The sequence below is a fragment of the Protomyctophum bolini genome (genome assembly GCF_963924005.1).
Source record: "Protomyctophum bolini genome assembly, chromosome: 11".
Lineage (NCBI taxonomy): Eukaryota > Metazoa > Chordata > Actinopteri > Myctophiformes > Myctophidae > Protomyctophum > Protomyctophum bolini.
This window is the reverse complement of record NC_137872.1, coordinates 29,776,902-29,799,091: the sequence shown is the minus strand read 5'-3', so window position 1 is coordinate 29,799,091 and position 22,190 is coordinate 29,776,902. Positions and strand designations below refer to the sequence as shown.

The 22,190-nt window shown below is 43.0% G+C and overlaps 1 protein-coding gene across 4 annotated transcripts in view; it reads right to left on the bottom strand.

The window, feature by feature from the left end:
* LOC308324597 (supervillin-like) overlaps positions 1-20,519 on the bottom strand; it is a 35,023-nt gene extending 14,504 nt beyond the window's left edge. The window contains exons 1-14 of one of the 4 annotated variants that reach the window (XM_080776716.1): positions 20,070-20,519; positions 16,825-17,322; positions 14,423-14,566; positions 14,060-14,236; positions 13,398-13,432; positions 10,970-11,031; positions 9,288-9,433; positions 7,794-8,025; positions 6,179-6,792; positions 5,943-6,075; positions 3,159-3,206; positions 2,608-2,670; positions 609-683; positions 6-141 (exon numbers count right to left, since the gene is read on the bottom strand). In XM_080776716.1, coding sequence (XP_080632842.1) covers positions 6-141; positions 609-683; positions 2,608-2,670; positions 3,159-3,206; positions 5,943-6,075; positions 6,179-6,792; positions 7,794-8,025; positions 9,288-9,433; positions 10,970-11,031; positions 13,398-13,432; positions 14,060-14,236; positions 14,423-14,566; positions 16,825-17,105 — 2,146 coding nt within the window. In that variant the 5' untranslated portion in view covers positions 17,106-17,322; positions 20,070-20,519. The remainder of the gene's footprint in view (positions 1-5; positions 142-608; positions 684-2,607; positions 2,671-3,158; positions 3,207-5,942; positions 6,076-6,178; positions 6,793-7,793; positions 8,026-9,287; positions 9,434-10,969; positions 11,032-13,397; positions 13,433-14,059; positions 14,237-14,422; positions 14,567-16,824; positions 17,323-20,069) is intronic. The other 3 variants (XM_080776718.1, XM_080776717.1, XM_080776715.1) reach the window with 3 other exon arrangements.
* Between the last annotated feature and the right edge of the window lie 1,671 nt (positions 20,520-22,190).

Genomic DNA, 22,190 nt, shown 5'->3' with positions numbered 1-22,190 from the left:
GTCACCTCTGTTGGCCATGTGTCCAGCCATGGTTAACCGGGTTACATCATTTGCCGCCCCTCTCTCCCTGGATCGTTCATGTTCCTCAGCATCCTGCTGAGCCACTGTCGCCTGTGGCCGTTCTTCCTCGGCTGTCTGAGCCTAGACAACCACATAAACAGATCAATCAGGACAGTGGTTCTCAACCTCCCCCAGGGAGGTGACAGTAATTAAGACCTCTTCAATACCTTAATAAAAACATTACTGCATTATAAGTAATCAACAAACAATACTGTAAAGACTGGTCAAGCATTGGTCAAATTGTCAAATAATATAAGAGGCGATGTGTGCTTGTAGATCAGCTTTTCATAATATTTATTTGTGGGATCGAATCAAAATGTAATGCCTCAACTCCTACAATGCCAAGTGCTTGTCAGGGTGGGGGCTCCCCAGTTCAAATATGATTATTTTGGGGGGTCACGGCCTGAAAAGGTTGAGTGCCACTGAATTAGGATACTCGAGTACAGTATAGTCTCTGCTGCACTGCTTCTTAGTGGGGTAAACCTCATCTTAGTGGATAATGTATCATAATGTATGTGTACAGGACATTTAGTGGGTGGGAGGATGACCTTCTGTCTCCACTGAGGCTGAGACTGGCTCTGGGTAGGAGAAGAGACCTCCTGGGCCTCGAAGGACATGTTAGTCTGAAGATGAAGAACATAAAAACATAATGGGACATTAACAGAGATAGAGTAAAGCATTAGCATGAGTTAGGAGAATTAGTATGAGGAGAATTTGGAAGACAGTAAGAGAGAGTGATTAGGGATGGGCAATAAATCCTCCTATACAGTCTACATATTTTAATGGACAATGAAAAAATACATTAAATATATCTTTCCGTTTTTATCGTTAAATATATTTTCAATGGATCATATAGATAGTGTAAGGAAAATATTAATAAGAATAATTTCATCTCCATCTATCTGTTGTAAGTAAATACATAGATAGAGGTATATGTTTTTTCAATATTAAGTGAAAGTCCAAATTGTCACAGGTCATATTGCCCAGCTCTATGTAGGATTATAACGGTCAACAACAACACAAAAACACAATGGGCCTGATTCACTAAGCTGTTCTTAAAGTTACCAAAGGGGTGCGTATTTGCGATAACCACAATCTCACGTGCGATTCACCAGGCTGCGTGTACAGCCTTCAGTTGTGTGTTTCACAAGATCTGATCCTGTGTAGATCAGATCATCCTCCACACACCATTTAACACCATAAAAGGCAACCGGGAACTCTAACGTCAGACCAAACTACGTCATCACGCTTAAAAATGGACAGATCTACAAGCTTGCAACTTGTAGATCAGCTTATTTTGGCAAGAGTCCCTCACATGTTGCAATATCCACTGAACAATAAAGTAATAGCCTACTCTCATGTGTAATGCATGAGAAAGAAGTTCATTTATAAAGTTCAACCTCACGACAAAAGGCTAATAAAACGTGGCAATGCTATTATAAGCCCTTTATACTGAACAATTGCTCACTTACTGAGGGGATTCTGTCCTTTGGATGAGCATATCCTCCACTGTCCAACATCAGAATTGTAAATGGAGTAATGGACAAGATTTCATCCATACATCAGATGGTGAGACTGCGTTCATGTGATCACTGATATGATCAATATTATGAATTAAAAGCATGACTTTGGGGTTGGCATGAAACTTAACGCCCAATAGCAAAACTGTGGCCACACTTGCGGCAAACACGCTGAGGGAACTACCGGTAATAATTCAGCTCAAACCGGTCGAATTTGCATCATGTCTATAATATGCATCCAAGCAATAGATCCTTTACATCTTTCTTTTTTATATATGTTGACAAATGTTGGGCACATAAATATTTTATTAAAGTTTGGCAATATTGTAATTGTTGTGTATTCTAATGACATACACAAGCTTTAGTCCCGTGTAAGTCTGCCTCCGACTCCGAGTAGACATGAGAAAGCAGACTTCCCACAAAATTCACCAAAAGAAAAAGATGAATGAATGAAGCCCGACACACACCGGCTGCGTCGCCCGCGCGGCGCCGCGCGGCGCACACAGCCGCCTCCATTATTTTCAATGAACCTAACGCACACCGGCTCCGTCCGCCGCGCGGAGCCGCGCCGCCCGGCGTGCCGATAGAACACAGTTCTATTTTCCAGGCGGCGCCGCGCTGCAACGCACCGCGCCGCAGACGGTCGCAGCCGGTGTGTGGTGGGCTTCAGACTCATAACGTGGGAATTTGTGTAAATTAATTTACTTATAATTTTGGTTAAATATTTTTGTTTAGTTAAACAGCTTAGTGAATCGGACCCAATGTTTTACTTAAAAAAGACGTATACGTACAATTTTCAAACCAAACACACTTTTCAGATTACAATATGAGTGGAAAAATCAAGACTCATCTGTCAAAACTCACTCATCTGTCAAAACTCACAATCGCAGGGGCCTGTATGGCAAGACAAACTTTCTAAACTCTCTCCACTGCATACAAGACACTGCATACCAGATCGCCATATTTAAATGCAGAGGCCACCATGCACGGACTGGCCCAAATGTATGCACGGCACTCTCACATTTACCTGATTGAAACACATGATATACTGAGGTGTACTGCTAGAATAGACAGAGGCAAAGACAGGCTCCTAGGAAGTAAAAGGGAGAAGGGGATGAACCTCTTGCAAAGTACTCCTGAAAGGTTCACTTTTTCTTGGAGTCTTGTTTTTTGACCATTAAAGGACAACTTTGGTGATTTTAGACATATACAGTGGTGTGTGTGTGTGTGTGTGTGTGTGTGTGTGTGTGTGTGTGTGTGTGTGTGTGTGTGTGTGTGTGTGTGTGTGTATATATATAGGACCCGCAGAGAATATTTACTACAATCAGCTGTCATTAAAAATAGAGAGGTCCTGTTTCAGTAAACGCAGCTTCAGGCTCCTAAGATTAGCGTTACTGTCAACAACCTTTAATCACTCTTACCCGGGTCAAATAAAGGCTGGGTATGTGATAAAGGTATAAATCACCAAACCTGCCCATTCATATTTAAACAGATGTTTCTTTGTTGGTATTACCATACAGTATGGTGAGAAACTGAGAATACTAATGTACAGCAGCGGTACTCATCATTGTGACTTACCCAGCACTCGGGGAGGACAGCGTCATGGGGAGAAAAGTCATTGTCCTCCTACAGAGGGCAGTATTGGTAGCAAGACGAAGAAGGGAAACAGAGATTACAAAGTGGTAAGGGGATCGAGGCCTGACTTTGTGTATAAAAAGAAACATTAAAAAAATAAAACACAACTATGAATAAACGTAGGCATACATAGTCTATTTGCAAGTTGATGGTCACCAGGGTTATTACAACCAACCAACCACTTATAAACAGCCAAGATGTATTAGCATTTAAAGTCATTCTGAGCCAGTCCATTTGATCCAAGTATTATCACATTAACCAAGCTGGACATATCTAAATAACATAAGGCTGATCTCAAAACACTTAACACAGACCAACAGCCGTGCTCAGCGATGCTGCTACTGTATATCTGATTTCAACTCAATCACAAATACGTAAAGGATAAGAGGACAAATTAACTCAATAACCGCCAACACAGTCTCTCACAGATGAAGATATCCACACACACACACATTGTTTTAGAATGTCATACTGCAGATATAGGCAATGTAATGGAGATCTGTTTTAAGCCTATACAGATATGTTGTACTAGACCACACAGTAAAATCCTCAGGGTTATTTTTATCCCTATTCCCTTTGTAATTCTGACAGTGTCTACGACCCTCTACTCACCCTAACCAAATTAACCCATATACATTTACACTGAGTTTTTTGTGTGTGTGCACCCTAATACTGTAGATCAGGGGTAACCAACCGGGGGTTCGCGAGCTACCGGTAGCTCGCGGGAACATTTCCAGTCGATCGCGTCAGACCCATTGGAATAATGTCAGTGCCGCTCGTCACATGCAAATTAATTTTGAGCAGAGCGCTGTGGCTCTGAGTTTGAGAATAGACCCCATCGTCCAAGGGTGTGTGTGCGTGTGTGGTGGGGAGGTGGTATCTTAGCAACACTGAATGATCTGTCCCATTGGTCGTGTGCTCGTATCATGAGCCAATGGCTGCAGCTCTGAGCTTCCCAGACCCAGGTTCACATCTCATGCCGTAAAGAGAACTGACAGGTCAGCCACAGGGCTGCTACCTTAGCAGCTGTGAGCGCTCTTCTCTTCTCGTGAAGAAAGCAGGACAGAGTTGTCAAATAAATCCCGCCGTCATTCATACTGTATTTATTCTCCGACCCGACATTAAAATACGGAACAACGTGCGTCCCGCGTATCAGTTCATTACGGGGCTCGTGACAGGCTGCAGACACTTGATTTGGGACTACTAGCCGATAGCGCCGCTGCTCCTTCAGTTTTCGTTGTTCGTTGTTATAATATTTTTTATTATTGGGATTTGATCATTGATGCAAATTCTAAACATATGGATGCAGCTGCAGAAGTTGTGTTGCTTAAAGGAATGCATAGTTGCGTTCTCCTCAACTGCTGCGCAGCAACAACAAAAATATAAAAATGAGAAAAATATACTGAACCAGTCTGCAATGCAAACTAATAGGCGAGTGCACTCCAGGGCATATGCAAAGGGAAAGAATGACTTCTGTCCGTGACAATAATCAATGCTACAGTTTGAATTCTGTACACATGCACACAGAGCAAAAAATATGATAAATATGAAATATGAAAACTTGTTGAAGTACAACGCATGAGTCAAGTAGCTGCTTTTGTATCAAACCCTTTCCTCTTTACTGAGCCTACTGTCATTGAACTGCTGTCCGATAAAATGCAGGATGTGTTTGCATTAACTTCAGATATTTAAATGGAGATTATTGGATTAGTAAGTGACTGTCACCTGCAGGTCAGAGCTAAAGAGAAGGAATTTTGGTCTCTTGTGAGCAGAGAAGTATCCCCTGATTGTGTCGTGTGCACTGAAGCTACATGCCTACTTTGGTTCCACGTACTTATGTGAAATGGCCTTTTCACAAATGAAAATAATAAAATCCAAGTTTAGAACTTGTATGACTGACTCACATCTTAATGACACCCTCAGACTGGCAATCACTAAATATGAACCAGATTTCAAAACGCTTGCAGATAAAGTGCAGTCACAGCTCACAGCAGTCTCATTAAAGGTGGGCTGACCCTGAGAGTATGTCACCATATCTGTGCAAATATATATGGTCATGTTATGCCTATGTCATTTGAACATCTGCCAATGTGAATATTCATTGAAATGAGAAACAAAATATTTCTAATACTAATTATTTCTAATTTGTCTTAATATTATTTGACATTGATAATATAACTTACTATAAGTATTTATTCTAATTTAAGCTTTAGTCTTTGTGTGGATGTGTGCACATGCATTGAGCCTGTCAGAAATAGCAAAAAAACAAGTGTTTTTTCTAACACGTTTTAGTGGTAGATCTTGGCTTACAATTGGGAATAAAATGGGCTCTTGGGCTTGAAAAGGTTGGTTACCACTGCTGTAGATCCTCTACAACTCTCCATTCTCTCTCTCTCTCTCTCTCTCTCTCTGAAGAAGAGAGACAGCCTTTTCCCAAACCACTTCACCGGCCTGACTGGACTGGAACCTCCCACAGAGCAACTTCTCTGGTCTGCAGCTGTCACTTTCAGGCTAAATAAGACTGGATTTAGCCTGCTGAGATTCTGACTGTACAAATTAAATGACATTAAAGAGAAGCCGTGTTGAACCAAACTAACAACTGCAAAAGTTGGTGAGTTTAGCGTGCAATCCCTTCTACACGTCTGTAAAGTCCCATTCAATCCCTTCAAGTTTTGTCAGTGTGATTTAGACTTCCGAATCCGCAGATGAGAATGATGTGGGTCTTACCTTTTTAACACGACTGTTCTCTGCCTCCAGGGGTGTATTGTGGTCTGCCAGGGTCACCTGAACGTGTCTCACGGGTGCGTTATCATTCCTGCCTCGTGGCTCATCCTCTTTCTCATTGGCCAGGTCAGACAGCCTTTATCGAAACATTAGAGGACATTATGAGCCTGAAAAATGACACCATTACCACTGACTCACATTATCCTCAGACAGATATGACTATTCAAGTATTCATTTACCTGCCCTTCCCCGCAGTGTCTAAGCTTTGCTCCACAGAGTAATCAGGCTGATCTTGCTGCCCAACCTGGCACAGCCTGGCCTCTGGCCTCTCCTCCTGAGGGGAGACCCGTTCAGCCGAGGGTCTTACTGGGGTACAGGCTATGGTTTCCCTCCTGGCACGACTTCTCTGCCTCCAGGGCGCAGCTGTCAGCATGCTCCCGTCCACTCCCGGAGCGTTGCGTCTCTCTCTCCGTGGAGGAGGACGTGGTGCAAGACACATTTCCTGTCTCTCCAACTCCTCAACCTTCTCCTGCATGGCTGTTGTGTCTCTCCAGCCTCTACCATTCTGCTCCTGAATGGGTGCCATATCCTGCAGGCCACTGTCATCTGCTGCTCTCCGGTCGGGATCCCCAGAGTGGCTCTTCTTCAGGATTCCTCTGATGCCTGGCTCTGACTCCCAGCGCTGCAGACCTTGGTCGGTGGAGGTGAGCTCCCCAGGCCCGCGCCCCAGCCCAGTTCTTGGCTGGGCAAAGCGCACCTCACTGGGTTTGAGGTTGACAGACAGAGCCTGCTGCCGGTCAGAGAGGTGAGGGGACAGGCGGAAAGCGGGAAGCTGAACAGGACCTTTCTGGAGCTGAACAGAGATAAAGAGCAAGGAATAATAGTCAGAATCCCAACCATGTGAACTGAGTGGTGCAGGCTGCTCAACGACACCTGTTGTTCGTACTCAGACATACAGACATACACACACAGCCAGTCATTGGAGCGGTTTGGCACTGCTCAAAAATGTCCAGTCAGTAAACTTGCCTGAAATAATTTATGATTCAGCAATACGCATGCAGAGTAAACCAATCAGGCAGTTCACACACACTCATACAGAGAATTTGTGAATTCGAAGATTGGTGGTAAGTTCTTTAATACTATGACTATTCAAAAAAAAAAAAAATTGCTTACAGTATGTGATACATAATTTTATCGGCAGACAATAATACCCTGCCCTAATGCGGACATGTGTTGCAGTGATAAATCTTATCACGTGTCTAGCAGCTCAACAGCTCAACTGTGTACCCAAACTAGAGAGCAGGATTGCTCCATTTAATTAGTGCAATGTTATTTGCATCATGCAGTACTGTATACATGATTAATCTATTCAAAACATGTTTCAAAGGAAGTCTACAAAGGTACTTCTAGATAGAACCACCAAGCAAAAGACTAATGCTCACCAGGATGAGAGACTTCCGTGGGCTGTAGTGTGTACAGTATGTTGTTTACTTCAATAAATTGTATATTTATCAGTGCCATATAGTACTACTTGACTGGAGTTGGCTCTGTACTTGGTCCACACTTCCCTTTACACTAAATCTCTTCGTCAAAATAGCCAATCTACAAGATCATCATAATGCGTCATGGGGCAACATGTTGTCAGCTTGCAGATCTGACATTTTCACCGGATGTCATGGTGGTTAATGTTTGTCATCTTTGCAGTTTCAGAATATCAACCCAACACACCTGATGAAGGCCATGTGTGGCCGAAATGTTGTACCACATTTCTGTGTTTAAAAGTTACAGAAAATGTAATAATATATTTTTTTAGGAGCAATGCTATTGTGCGGACGATCAACCCAAGCCACTCACCAGGCTGACCTCCTCCACGGTGATAGGCTGTGTGAGGTAGCGAGACCCTTTCTGCCTGCGCCTCTCTGGGGGGGCATCAGCAGGGGGGCCACCACCCTCCTGACTCCCCAGCAGCGACAGTTTGTTGAAGAGGGCTAGTTTCTCACTCATGCTCAGTTTGCAGTTCTCATCATCCTCCACAGACTCAGCCTGCATAGCCTCGACTTCAGGTGAAGATGCTGGCTGTGGGTTGCTGCAGGGGAGGAGGTGAGTGAATATATTATATCAGTGATTCTCAAACTTTTTACATTTCAGTTACCCCCATCTTGATATGCATTAGACCAGTGATTCCCAACCTTTTTAGCCTGTGACCCAAAAGATAAATTAGACGTCTGCCTAGGACCCAAACTAGTGAAACTAGCAGATCTAAGTACATGCTCACGTGTCGCTTTGCGTGGTTAGGGGGTCCCCAGACCTCACACTGAGAGTGAGACCCAGTGTATTTTATGATGTGAAGTTGTGAACTGCAAAGCAGAGAAGGGTGGGATTGACTGAAACACAAATGTGTGTATTTTGGTAGTAAATCACAGCTTTACACTCCTGACAGTGGGTTATAATTAGAGACTCCAACTGTCAAAACAGAACAGGTCAAAAGTTCAGTTTGAATCTAATTCTAACTGAATCCAGTTCACATACTGTATACTCAAACAAACATTAATATAGATTCACATGTATATATATATTGTTGTATTGTGTGGACCCCACCAACAATAGTTGTTAATACAGTAATAATGGGGATCCTAAATAAAGACCAAACTCACCAAAGAATAATCTGATCCTACTAGGGCAAAGCACATTTGGACTAAAACGTTAAGTTATTATGGTTTCCCAGTAGCATTGCTGTTCATTTTAACTACTTTAACCATATTTTACTTTCATGCCAAGCTATTTTTGAAGATGCCATTGACAATGAATGGTGTTTTAATGCCGTGTAATGGTGTTTTAATGCTTTAAAGCTGCTTCTTTTCACCTGACAGGGGAGAGTTTCCCCGGCCGGACGTAGCACGTGGAAGGAACACGTTAATTCCCCTCCATCAGGCGCCCCGGCTGGCCAGGGTAGTTTAGAGACCAGGAGTACTGCATGTTTTTGTGAGGGTACCTACCCTAGGGGACACGGGGAGAACACGCCCCCAGCGCCCACATGAGAATCGAACCCAGGACCTTCTAGCTGTGAGGCGACAGCACTACCGACTGTGCCACCGTGCCCCCGGGTTGTGATTCTTTTTAACACAACTCTTCTCTTCTGGGGGTGCTTGGCAGAATACATGTCAGATGGGGGTCCGCGGCCGTTGACACGAAAAGGTTTGGGAACCACCACTCTACTGCACTCTACCGTATTGTATTATTAATGGATTTGGATGTGTCTGTGGGTTCAGTAGGGTTCTTTGTTCTGGTGTTTGTGATATATAATTTACAGTGCTTCATCTTGAACCACCAGGGATCCACACAGCCCACCTGATGGCCACCATTTCTTCACAGGTGATTGGTTGAGTGAGGGAGCGATGCTCGTTGCCACGACGCACCCTGCGTTCATGGGAGACGCTACCAGAGCGAGGCTTCAGGTACGCAGAAGCCTCAGGGGTGGAGGTCTTCTCCAGCTCCTATGAGGAAGACGAGAGGGGGAGACGTTGGCCTGGTCATACATTAATATTGATCAATGATATGTATATATGTTGATCAGTGTGGCCCTTGCTTTAGGGGAACCTTAGCATTCACGTCAAATAGCCAATTCACGTCTTTGGCTCAGTCTAGTTAGTAAATAATTACAGCGAAAACTACCTGTACTTATGTCCATCTTTTGTATTGTATGGATGGATTAAGGGAGGGAGGGGGAAGTGGGTCAGATAGCTGGTAAATAAAGTGGTAGAGTGACTCCGAGGGAGAGGGATAGAATGCCAGCCCTACAGGTCAGTGTAACCAGAGCCCTACAGGTTTCTGTTACCTCAGCCTGCCTGCCTGCCTGCACAGACCAGCAGGCTAATTATAACAGCACTGTGATGGCTGTTAATAGCCAATATACTGACTGGCACATTTTGACAAAATGCTTCCTCACTAAAACTATTAGGATTGACATGCTATTGCTTGAAGCATTGTTACTGAAGGGACATTTAAATAAAAAAGAGAGCAGGTGGGGGCTGCATTTCAATGCCAGCATGTTGTATATCCTGTAGACCGACAATAAATCGTTACACAAAAGGATGATTAACAACTAACCCTAGCGTCAAAGCCCTGGGAGACTTCATTCGGCCCTGCCCACCCTCCTGTGTTTGGTCTACACTCTTTGCAAAAAATAGCCGATCTACAGTACAACGCATCTCAACGAGATTGCAGATCTGCTATTTTTGCCAAATGTTAGCCCCAGAATAGGGATGTCATGTTAGGGTTCAACTGGTTAAGTTACACGATACAAGCCAACAGTGGGGAGGTTCAGACACAGCACAGTATGTTATGCAACTATTATTCACAGTATATAAATGTAGTCACCTAATACCTGTTTGACCAGTCATATTCCTCAACATGTGCATGATGGGTTCTGCGTGATCAGCATCAGCACTATATGGTTTGCCAACTCACACTGTAAGGTGAGCAGCTGTGAGAGCTCATGGGAGACAGCAACACACTGACTGTTTAATATCCGTCATTGCAAGCTCTCGGCAGCAGAAGTGAAGTCCAGGGCATTCACTTTTAATCCCGTTTAGGGTACTCCATTTCCTGTAGTTAATAGTTATAGTGTATACTGATGGTTTTCAATTCGTATCATTCATCTTGGAGGCAATTCCAGTTAGACAGGTTTATTATGTTTGTTATTTAGCTGACACAAATCTTAAGGTTACTTCTGTAACCTCCTCCATTAATAATATGAGTGAGGTGCGGTGTCTCTGTGTATCATTTGGTGAGACACTTCACTCATTGTTTCTGTTGTTAGCCGACACACACGAGAGCATTAAGCCTAATTAATATTTTGTCATATGACAAAATATTAATTAGCCTTTAGGCATGGGTCCCTGCCAGCTTTAAGGAGTGACTTTCTTATAAACAGGCATTAAGATGGAACACAGAACAGAAGAAGAGAAGCAGGTCCTATCCAACTATAGAAAGGAGTCCTGTTTCAAATGCTAAGACTAAGATGGTCATACTTTAAACAGGGACATCTTGGCTGCCACACTCATCTTTGCGCGATCGTCCGTCTTCACATCCGCTGTGAGAAAAACAAATACATCATCATGTCACGAAAACCTCTAATTACATACACAATTACACACATACACACAGGGCATGCGTGCGGTGCGTGCACACACACAGACACGCACACTATAACAAACATCAATGTGTGATGTTTCAGAGTGAGTTACTGGTTTAATTACGGAGTGAGGAATTGGACCCAAATGCAGGACAATAGGAGGCTGAGCAAATAACCAGGAGCAAGGTAAACAAAACTTAGAAGAGTGCACAACAGGAACTTGGGTAACACTAAGAAACAAACAAGGCAGATTCTGATGTGCAACTCAGAAAAACATCATTCCTCTTTTAGTCTTCTGCCCGACAGCGACGATACAGACACCTGGGATAATTATAACAACTGGGAATGAAACTGCACGACAAAACCTAGACACTGAACACAGAGCTGAGGGAACTAGACCGAGAATACAATACATACCGTTCAGAGAATAAAACTAGGAAAACAAAAATGTTGGTTAGATTTAGCTGTGACCGGTGAGACTGGAACTTCTAGTGGTCAGGTTAATTTACTGTCAGGTGGTCGTATTTTAAAAAACTATTATTAATTTTCCTGGCACAAATATCAATACACTTGTCCAGGCTTGTTTAGGGCCCCAATTGTACAAAATAACATTGTACGGCACTTTATTCCCTATAACTTGACCCAAGTCATAACCTCAAACTGCAACCTAATCCTACACGGTTGAATCCAAAGTGGTATATTTAAAATAGCCGTATAATACTGTGTACTAAGCAAAGTACTAAGTACTAAGGTTGTGGACATATGCAGAGCAGAGAAGCAGCCTGTCAGTCATCGGCACACAGTGAGACTGATCCCTTCATGTGAGGCCACGGGCCATCTCACACCTGGCATACACTTGTCACATGGCACCTGGTACAGCTGAGCTACCTGGCAGGACCCAACCTCATTTCTGCCAAGGTGGCTGAAAATAAAGAAAACTAAAGCGAAAAAGCCATCTATCTTTGTCACACCCCATGTGTGCTTTTTACTACTGCCAATTTAGTTGTTTAAATTACCAATTGATTCTTCACCGCATTGTCACTGCTGTTGAATACAATATCGACTCACTTGTCAGTGAGCCAGATGCACCATGGTGGATTCTAACCCACAACCTCTGTGTGCAGACACATAGGTTTTAACAATCCAGGAAGATCCTTTTTAGTTTTTGTGTTAGGGCACGGTCACACCGTGCTTTTATTCTACCTATGAAGGTAGATTCTGCAAATGCATTTCAATGGGAATGGGATTGTTTTGTTTTTTGCAGAAATCCGCAAATGGCAGCAAACGGCTCCATTCACATTGAAATGCATTGGCAGAATCCGATGTCATAGGTTGGTAGAATAAAAGTGTGGCGTGACTGTGCCCTTAAAATGATAAACCAAGCATCATTAGCTGAATTTTAAGTTCCACATTTAACTGCGTCCCAATTTTGGCCATGTGATTTAGGTGAATGTTTTTTGGTCACAAATTAGCATTGTGATGTGTTGTGAGCTTATAGATTGGATATTTTCTGTATGTTCACGCAACACTGCCATATGGTAGGCATAGGGCTTAAGTGGTTAATTCGGAAGCTCAAATTAGTTAAATAAATATAACAATATAAACTGTATGTAAAGAGTTAAAAGAAAGTGCCGATGGCAGTAGTTGTTGCACAAGTGAATGGCAACATCATGTTTGTAAAGTGGTAGTTCAAATCTTTTATTTTGGGTTACAGGAGTCCCAGGGCTGACTTGGTTTTATGATTCATACATCCATCATCGGTGAGAACATTTAACGTCGATATGTAGGCCAAGTCTAAAAATAAAATCCTGATTCACTTGAGTGATATAAGTGATGAGTGATATAAATGTCAATGTATTCTAGGGGTAGTTTGTAGAAGCAGGTCCACAAATGGACATAGATTGTTTATGTAACTAAATAAGCACTGTAAAGATAGATCGTTTGATAGAGGACAGGAACATGACAAAAGGCCTCTGACAGCGTCTATGAAAACCCTGAAAAGCCTAGTTTATGCTTCCTCAACGAGGTGTTATGGGACAGAGCATAAATCAGTTACTTAATAGTTACTTATTTTACAAAGTCAAAGCATCTGACACCTACTATCTTATCTTGAGAGCAGGTGATTTTGTTCGAGCGTGCGTGCATGCATGCACCTGCTCTTCATTGTCAATGTGTTGAACATCAACAGACTCTCTCTCATGCCGTCACTGGACAGTGAACGCATTGCCAGTATTACACACAATAGATCAGCTGTTTTTTCAGCCAACACAATAACATAAGACCACGTGATCCAAGCCTCCAGGCCAAGTGGCGAAGAAAATTACCTTTTGAGCCATCCTCTTCCTCTGTATCCAACATCCTGCAGAAGGAGAGAAAACAGGAGCAAATGTTAGGTCACTGAATGAAATCCACCAATAGAACAATTAGGACTCATGTTTAGGTTTTTGTGATCGCCATCAGTCTCCATCAGTTCGTCGTGGAGCTCATAGAACATGGTCCTTGTGCTATAGTGTGTTCCAGCACACACCCCCACACACAGACTATCCTGTCATATTTACATGCTCAACAAAGCAACACTGTAGAGGTCACAAAGGACTTGGGGAGTGCAAACGCATGCAAATCAAACCACCCTCTAAAACACAGCACTTTTCAGTCTGCTACATCACAAAGTACATATGATACAAAAACCCACATGATCTAAAATCAATAATTCCTGATGATGATATACCATATGAAGCACAGTTGTGATGCACTCGTCTCGCATTGTCGTGAAACTCAATAGTATTTATCATGACACATTCCTGACATGCTGCGCCAGTGAAACACTGCAAAGCAAAAGAACAACTGTAGCACTGCAAACAAACACCTTGAGAATAACCAGGCTGGGAGGCTCAGCCTCACAGTTCAGACCCAGGCTGCATGTCCTATGGTCGGCCACAGCCCCCCAGCATGCGTTTCACCCACCCGCACTGCACACTGTCATTACCCGCTGCTCTCTTGCATTTCATTGGCTGTGATGGGCTGCGTCCTGAAGCGCTCGTTGGTTTTGCGGCCCGCAGCGGATGCCCCGGGGAGGTAGCGCCGGGCACGTCGCCGACCCCCCTCGGCGCCCGGTTTCACGGCCAGGTCGAGAGATGATGTAGCATGGCCAGTGTCAGGGCTACTAGCCACAAACATAACATAGGAGGCAGCCGGGTGCGATCAGAAAAGAAAGAGGAAAAGGATGTTGAGGCAATAAGTACAGTAAACAGTTGAACTGTGACGGTCAGGTCAAACCCACACTAGCCTCAGTACCCAGGCTTTTATTTTCGTTAAACCCACACATACACACACATGCAGGCGACCCTACACTTTCTCAGGCTGTGCTCCACTCCCAGTCCGCTGCTGAAGGGCACACTTCAACTGGCCCACGGACACCCGCGTGCGGAGCTGTGGGCCGTCGACTCCAGAAGAGCCCTGAGGGGCAGGGGGCTCAGTGCCCTGGGGACCCTGCCTGGAGGGGCGGGAGTGAAGGGAAGCAGATGAGGGAGCAGGAGGGGAGAATGTGGGCTAGGGAATACTCTCAGGGGGAAAAAGGTACAATATTGACCCCATTTTGGTCAAATGCAACATCTTGAGATCGTTTCTTTTTTTCTTTCTTTTTATTAATGCCAATGTTGTACCTTTTTTTCTGAGAGAGGGGAGACAGCTGTTACAGGGTTTTATTTGCCTGTATCCTTTATTGTTTTGTATTTGTCTTTTTTAGGGTTGGTCGATGTGTGGTAGTGATGGTGGTTCGGTGAGATTTTCCCCAAATCTCATCATTATAATGTTTGCTCTCAGGAGGAGATAGTAGTCAGAAAACCAGCTTAGTGTTAAAATGCTAGGCAGCATTTAGATTAACTCAAGCAGTCACGCCTCTACATTTTGGGATTCTCGTTTTGATTGTCTTTTGTCTTTCACTCATGGGGACATTGTTGGCATCACTGGTGGCCGCACCAGTGAATGTTGTATGTAGGCCTAAATAGCATTCACCAAACCAAAACAAACTGACAAGGAAGAATACGGAATATACCGGGAGCATTCTTTTATGGACCCAAACCACGCAATTAGACTTTTCATTTCAGTGGGGTAAGTCCATCCCAGTAGACTGAGTAGAGCGATAGTAACAGTCAACTACAAGAGCAGTATGTCGGTCCCTAGAAATGGAAAGAGATTTGTCCCAGGAGAGAACCAACCAAACACATGGGAGGAGTCAACGAAGTTGCTAAACCCTGCTTTAAAGCACCCTTCTGGCCTGCAAACCACTGATTAAGACCTCTCAGTAACAAAGGTCATACAGTCCAGAAGTGGATTGAAGAACCTGGTGCAACTGGTTGAAAGGTCATTGGAGAGGGTCAAGCCGGGTTAAAACACTAGTATTTACATATAGTTCTTAAGTGTTTGTTAACGGCTTAAACCCTTTAAAATATTTTTTGAATAGCTGATCTACAAGCTCACATCGGGTCGCATTGCAACACGTGAGCTTGTAGATAATCAAGGAAAAGATCCGGGCACTCACAAAAAGTGGGAGAGAGGATGTTAACTTCAATGTATAAAAAGTCTGTCTTTAACATCGTTATTCTTTGACAGGTAGGAACTGTGTTGTACTGCGATGCAATATCATGTACGCAAAAACAATGAAATTAAATGAAATCAGGGCACGAACTCAGTTCTCGCTCTGATGAAGACCTGTCCTGGTTAAAACAAAGTTCTTTTTAAGTTTACATCCTCTCCTATACTTTTTCGCCTGAGTGCTCAGATCCTTTCCTCTTTTTTAAGTCTTTAATCCCATTTATCCAAGAACAACCATCAGTATACTTTTTAAACATTTTATCTCAGTTGAGCACAGGGCGTATTTGTTTTTCTCAGTTGAATCTCTGTTGACTCAAAACAAAAGGAGAAAGCCTGTAACACAGTTTTTTATGTCCCAGAAGGAGAACCCAAACCAACTCATATTGCTTGTTGTGAGTATATTCAGCGGCAGTAGGTCAGCAGCATACAACTAATAGAGCACCGAAGTCTGACGTCAATATCGGACGCAAATCCACGGGTTCATGTACTTTTTATTTACATTGTAATCCCCATAGGGGGATTTTAGATCACCTCATATAAGGACTGTGTTTGAACAATAAACATGTCATCCCGGCTGCTACACTCATATTATGGATATGAAGAATCAACTGACTGAGAGAAAACGCTATAGTTACTGCTACTGAATCAATTACATTTTCGCTAGAAACAGACTGTATCATACATGAGTGACTGACGGTCGCAAACGATACAGAGACACCTCCCTGACAATAATGCAGAGACAGCTGGTTTATTTTTGGACCACAATACTTATATGAAATGATTTTAAGATGACCCCATGTTATTCTCCATAGAGAAATTACTTCCGTGAACCAGGGGAAACCAGGGGATGACAGAGTGACGTCAGGACTTTGGCACTCTATGCTGTATTCCCACAGATACTATAGTGTGCGTAACTAATGCTGTATTCCCACAGATACTATAGTGTGCGTAACTAATGCTGTATTTCCACAGATACTATAGTGTGCGTACATGCAGCACAAAGTGCATGGCCAAGTGTAACACTTGACTTCCTTTCTCTCCCTTGTATGCAATGTAGTCTACTCACAAGTGGTGGCTGGAGAGAAATATTAACATTACAAAGGTGATTAAAACTTCAGCAAAAATGGTTGTAATCTCCTTACTGCGGAATGGACTCACCTTCTCAGGTATGGGGACTCTGCCTGAGTGTTGGCCTCAGTGCCGTTAACGACCCCTCGAGACCTGCCATTGACTCTTTCAGTGAGGGTATCCGAGTTGAGCATCTCCTTGTGCGTAGTGGAGTCATGCGCTTCACTCCCGCCCCTCCGCACCCACTTGGAGGGCAGCTCCTCCAAGTTGCCATAACGCTCGGCCAGCTCCCGCCTCCTTTCTGCCTTATAGCGGGCAATCCGCTCGGACCTCGGCTCCAGGGCTGACGTCTCCACGGCGTCCATATCCATCCCTTCAGAAGGTCACAGGTGATTCGCTCCTTCTCTGACAATGACAAGGCATTTAGGAGTGGAAAGCGTAGGCCTGTTCTTTTTCCAAGTCGAGGCACACCAAAAAAGAAAACGGGGCCCGGTGAGAATCTCAGTTCCTGTGAGGTCCAAACAACTCCAGGGTACGTTTAGTCTCACTAATGAGTCATTGCAAGCCAGTCAATAGGATGTGTTCCTCCTGAAATAGAAGCAAACAAAAATAAATTGCTCATCAACAAACTGTGCACTGCACGCAGCACGCACATTCACTTTACACTCCATAATGTGTCAATTTAGACCTCATTCACTCGTTGAGTACACAAGTAAATCAAAAATCATTTTTTCTCCCTCCTCCAGTCTATCAAACAAACAATGACTCATGCCTTATCTGATGTCATCTCCAAAAGACATCCATAGAGTGCAATGCACCGCTCCCCAAATCCCAACCCAACCATTTTCATCCAAGTACATCCATGTTCTCCTCAGCCTCATCTGTAAGATGACCTGTTTCAGGCTGGCCATGCATGCAGGAATCTCCCCTTGCACTGAAACCTGACACCACAGCCACTCAACTCCACACTGGGCCTGGCCCTTATGGCACAGAGGCGGCAGGCAGTCCAATCTTTTCAGGAGCACATATCTGCTACAAACGACCACTAAGTTCTGTGTTCTATACTACTACTGCTGTAGCAGCAACTGAAAAGCTGCAAATGCAGTCAAATTGTTGCTGTAGCATGGTCAACCATGTTGTCCATCAAAACCACACAAACTCTGACCTACAGTATGGCTTCATGCTAGTGGTTACACAGTGTTAATACAGTATGTCTAACAGCATTAACTGAACTGTGAAAAGCTCCAAGGTGACGTGCACACATTGACGAGCAAAATTATCCCTGTTGGCTACATGGTTGCCAGGCTGTGTGTACAGTGTACACAACACAACGCCTGAAACCACACACTATTTATAAATATTTGACCTCGCCAGATTTGCATGTCGATGTTGGTGGAGCTGGCAAATATTTGTGAGTGTGTTGGAGGGCCTGTGAAGAGAGGGAGAGAGTTTTCCAAACTTGTCGGTGTCAGCATTCCTAGTGCTTTCCCCCCGCAGCTGAAGTACAATGGAGCCTACAGAACAATGTGGTGTGAGAGCTATGGTCTTAGTACAACAGAGAATCCTACTGCAGCGGGCTGAATGGTACACTGGTGGTTGCATACGCTAATAGATACAACTTTGTCAATCAATCAAACAGGTGCTGGTTATACTTGCTATAAATCTTTACCCGTTGCAAAAAGTAAGAGACAATGAAAGGAATACTATACTAAATGTCAAAACGTACAGAAATATCTGTACTTAGTAGCGCAGGCATGAGATTGAGAAGCCTGATCATAATTTTGAATGAACTGAGGGCTTGACTCAAACGGATTGTGGTCTCAGCAGGTGACTGTAAATCTGTGACACAGAGCTTTAATGAGCTGAGCTGTCAGACACAATGATCCCTATGAGCCGAGAAGATCACAAGGACAGGAAGCAATTGTGTGTGCCTCAGAAGTGTGTGTGTGTGTGTGTGTGTGTGTGTGTGTGTGTGTGTGTGCATATAATGTGGTATCTCCCTCTCCAAAACGAAAGAATAATATTCCAAAATGCTGTCACTGCCTTAGTGTTTTTGCTGGTAAAATGTCAGTTGAACTTTCAGTGACACTATCTTGCGCTTGTGCTAAAGCCTGTAGGTGAGCACACAAGGCCCTTTCACTAACAAGTAACAACACAGGACACTTTCATTGAAATGACACTAAGTTAAAATGTGATGCTCACAACACAAAGCTCATAAAAGGAAGTTTTTGCAGGGCTAAAAGGATGCTAGGGTCGTAGGTGTGGGGTCTTGATAATTTCACAGACAACTTCATAAAACACATGATCATTGGCACTCTACACAGATTCTGCAGAATGCATAAAACCCAGCTCAAGTAGGCCTACTTGAAGGGATTTGACACATTTGTGGGTCTGGATGGACGTTATAACATGTCCTGGGTTTAATATAAACCACTATGACATTCCATTAGAGTTTACCATGCATCATAAACCACAGTGTTCAATGTGATTGCCATTTGACACTCTGTTATTACACTCTGCAATGCATCATCTCACCACCAAGACCACAGACCACTGTATTTATTTTATGATACTGTAGCTAACAGGCAGCATGACAGCTCAGCGTGAACAATGGGAGAACTTTGTGCAACATAGCCTACTTAAAATATCCCCAAACATTACATTTACAGGTGTCAAGTCAACAAGTTACAAATGACAAATTAAATTTATTCAAATCACCATAGCCTTCTGCTGCATGTTACTGTAGGCTACTGGATTAAAATGTCTTACTAAATACATTCTATATCAAGGACATAAGAGAATAACATTGTAACATTGTTATGTTACATTCAAATAACAGTTTTATCGTGGTCCACTGTCAAAGAAATGCCCCAGAATATTAAAGCTTCGACTTGTGCACGTGTAAATGAAGTGTTTTTCAGGGAGATAGGATATTTGGGAATTCTTTAAACCAGCGAGACAATTTGACAAATTTAGTCAATCACTTAAATTGGTTGGCTAATTGTAAAATGCCGTAATTGGTTGACCACAAAGCGAGCTCGTTGTTATAAGTTGCAAAATATAGGCCACACTGTCACTAAAACAGTTTATCAAACACATTAGCGACCACGTATATAATTTCTATTTTTGTTTTCTAAACTTCATTCAAAAGACGTAACCTACAGCTGCTACATGGGCATGGCGACTTGACAACTAATATTAACAGACTTTTTAAAATTAACGTTTGCCTACATCTTTCATGAGCAACACCCATAAACATAGAGAGCGAAAACAATATACAAATGAATAGTAGTTAAAATGATATAATAACTTGTATACAACACAAGTCTACTTACATGCACTGCGATGGACGCGCACCGACGGAACTGGACATCAGTGCGTCGCTGCAACCACGGGGAGCGTGAAAGCCCATGTAGGGCGAGCACTTCTTTCCCCGTTAAAAATATAACCCCCTCCCCTCGGCTTGGCAAATTGGCATGCCACATGGAGGGGCCAGGAGTGGGACACAGCAACTGACACATGAGAACAGTTACTGTACACAGTAAAGTCACAAAGGAATTGTGAATAACTGCCATTAAACCAATGGGATTGTGGCTGGTTGGTTAGTTTACTGGCCACTTTCTGAATTTAAGATGGGAATGAGAATTAGCCTATGAAATTAACACCTACACCTCCTTGACTAAATACTTGCGTTTGTTTGAAATAGAATTAGATTCCCCTTACAAATGTCATTCTTTAAAAGGTGGCTATTTCATGGTCTATTCTAAGTTGCTGTGAACCTTGGTGCTGCGACACTGCCTCCCACTGTTCACATTATCAAGTGCAAGTCACCATGTCACCATCATGTTGCACTGAAGGGTGCACTCAGTCTCAGTGCACCTTAGTACGACATGGTGACTTGCAAGCACAGGATCAGAATACATTGACACCAGTATGCTGCAGTTTCTTCTGCACAAATTAGGCAACAAGTCAAGGGGTGTTGACAGTTCCACTTATTGCTACAATACCAAAGATATTGAAAATACTGGTATGGCTATTATGCAATGCCCTCACACTGGCATATCAACATTAAGCATGTGCTGCCTTTATTTGTTTGTCAGGCCGAAGGTGTGGACCGATTGGCTGCATGCAACTGTGCATGCACAATTTTTGGAGGCCAAATAAAAACCTTTTTAAAGGTTTTTAATAATAATAATAATAATAATAGAAGCTGTGTGAAACTACAAAAAATAAATAAAGGACATGCAAGTTACACATAGCATGATGGACATTTAACAGATACATAAAAGGTGCAGATAATATATGAAATAGTGTAAAGCAACCCCTCTTTTACACAGTAACATGTGTGCACAAATAGCGAACAGGAGGAAGGGACCGAACAGATATAAACCAAGGTAAGTATGACCAATGGCAAAGGTATGGAACAGTAAAATATGTTCTTTCTTACAAGATAACAGGAAGGGTAGGCACAAAAACATCCTGGGCACTAGGGAAAACTGGGCACCTTGGAGGAGAGGGCACTAGGGAAATCTGAACACCAAAACATAGTGGGCACCAGGGCTCAGAAGAATGTCCACTAGGGAAACGTGGGCACCAAAACAGAGTGGACACACCAGTGACCTCAAAAGAGTGGACACACTGGACACTAGGGGAAACTGGAACACTTTGAAGTCTGGCATGCACACTGGAATGCAACTACATTCAGATGAGGGGAAATCCAGCCACCAAAATGGGAACACTTTGAAGTCTGGCATGCATATTACTAGAATTGTATTCAGAAATGTAAACAATTTGAGGTACAGTCAGACATTAAGGCTAAAATTATATTCTAATACAAAAAGCTCCTGGGGACTTGTTTCCATTGTGGTATTCAATTCATCGACATAGTATAAAAAAATAACACAATAATACATGTTATCAACAAATACAAAACACTTTGGAAATCTTGGATGGTGTCAGGGCATTCCACATTTTGGTGGCAGGGTAGTAGAATGAGGTTTAGGGTTAAGGTTATGCATAGTTTTACGGAGATTAGGTTTAGGGTTAATATTGATGGTTAAGGTTAGATTTAGGCATAGTTTTAATGAGGTTAGTGTTGGAAATGGGAATATAATTTCTCTAAATCTTCCTATGCGTGCACTGCCCACTCTTCTCTAGTCCCCAGTTTTCCCTTCTTAACAAGGCAGGTAAACCAGCAGGTGGCTAAACCAATATATATATATATATATATATATATATATATATATATATATATATATATATAAAACATGTGTCTGCCACTAGAGGGCACCAAAGGTAGCAGAACAATTAAGTCTTCTGTGGATAACCAATCAGTCTGGGGCCCTACATGTTGCTGCAACATGTTGCTGGGGCAAGCTGGCCCACACAGCAATCTGCCTTTTGGGTGGAGCTTCTTTTCCATCCACCAGCCGTCTAAAAAACCCGGAAATGAAGCA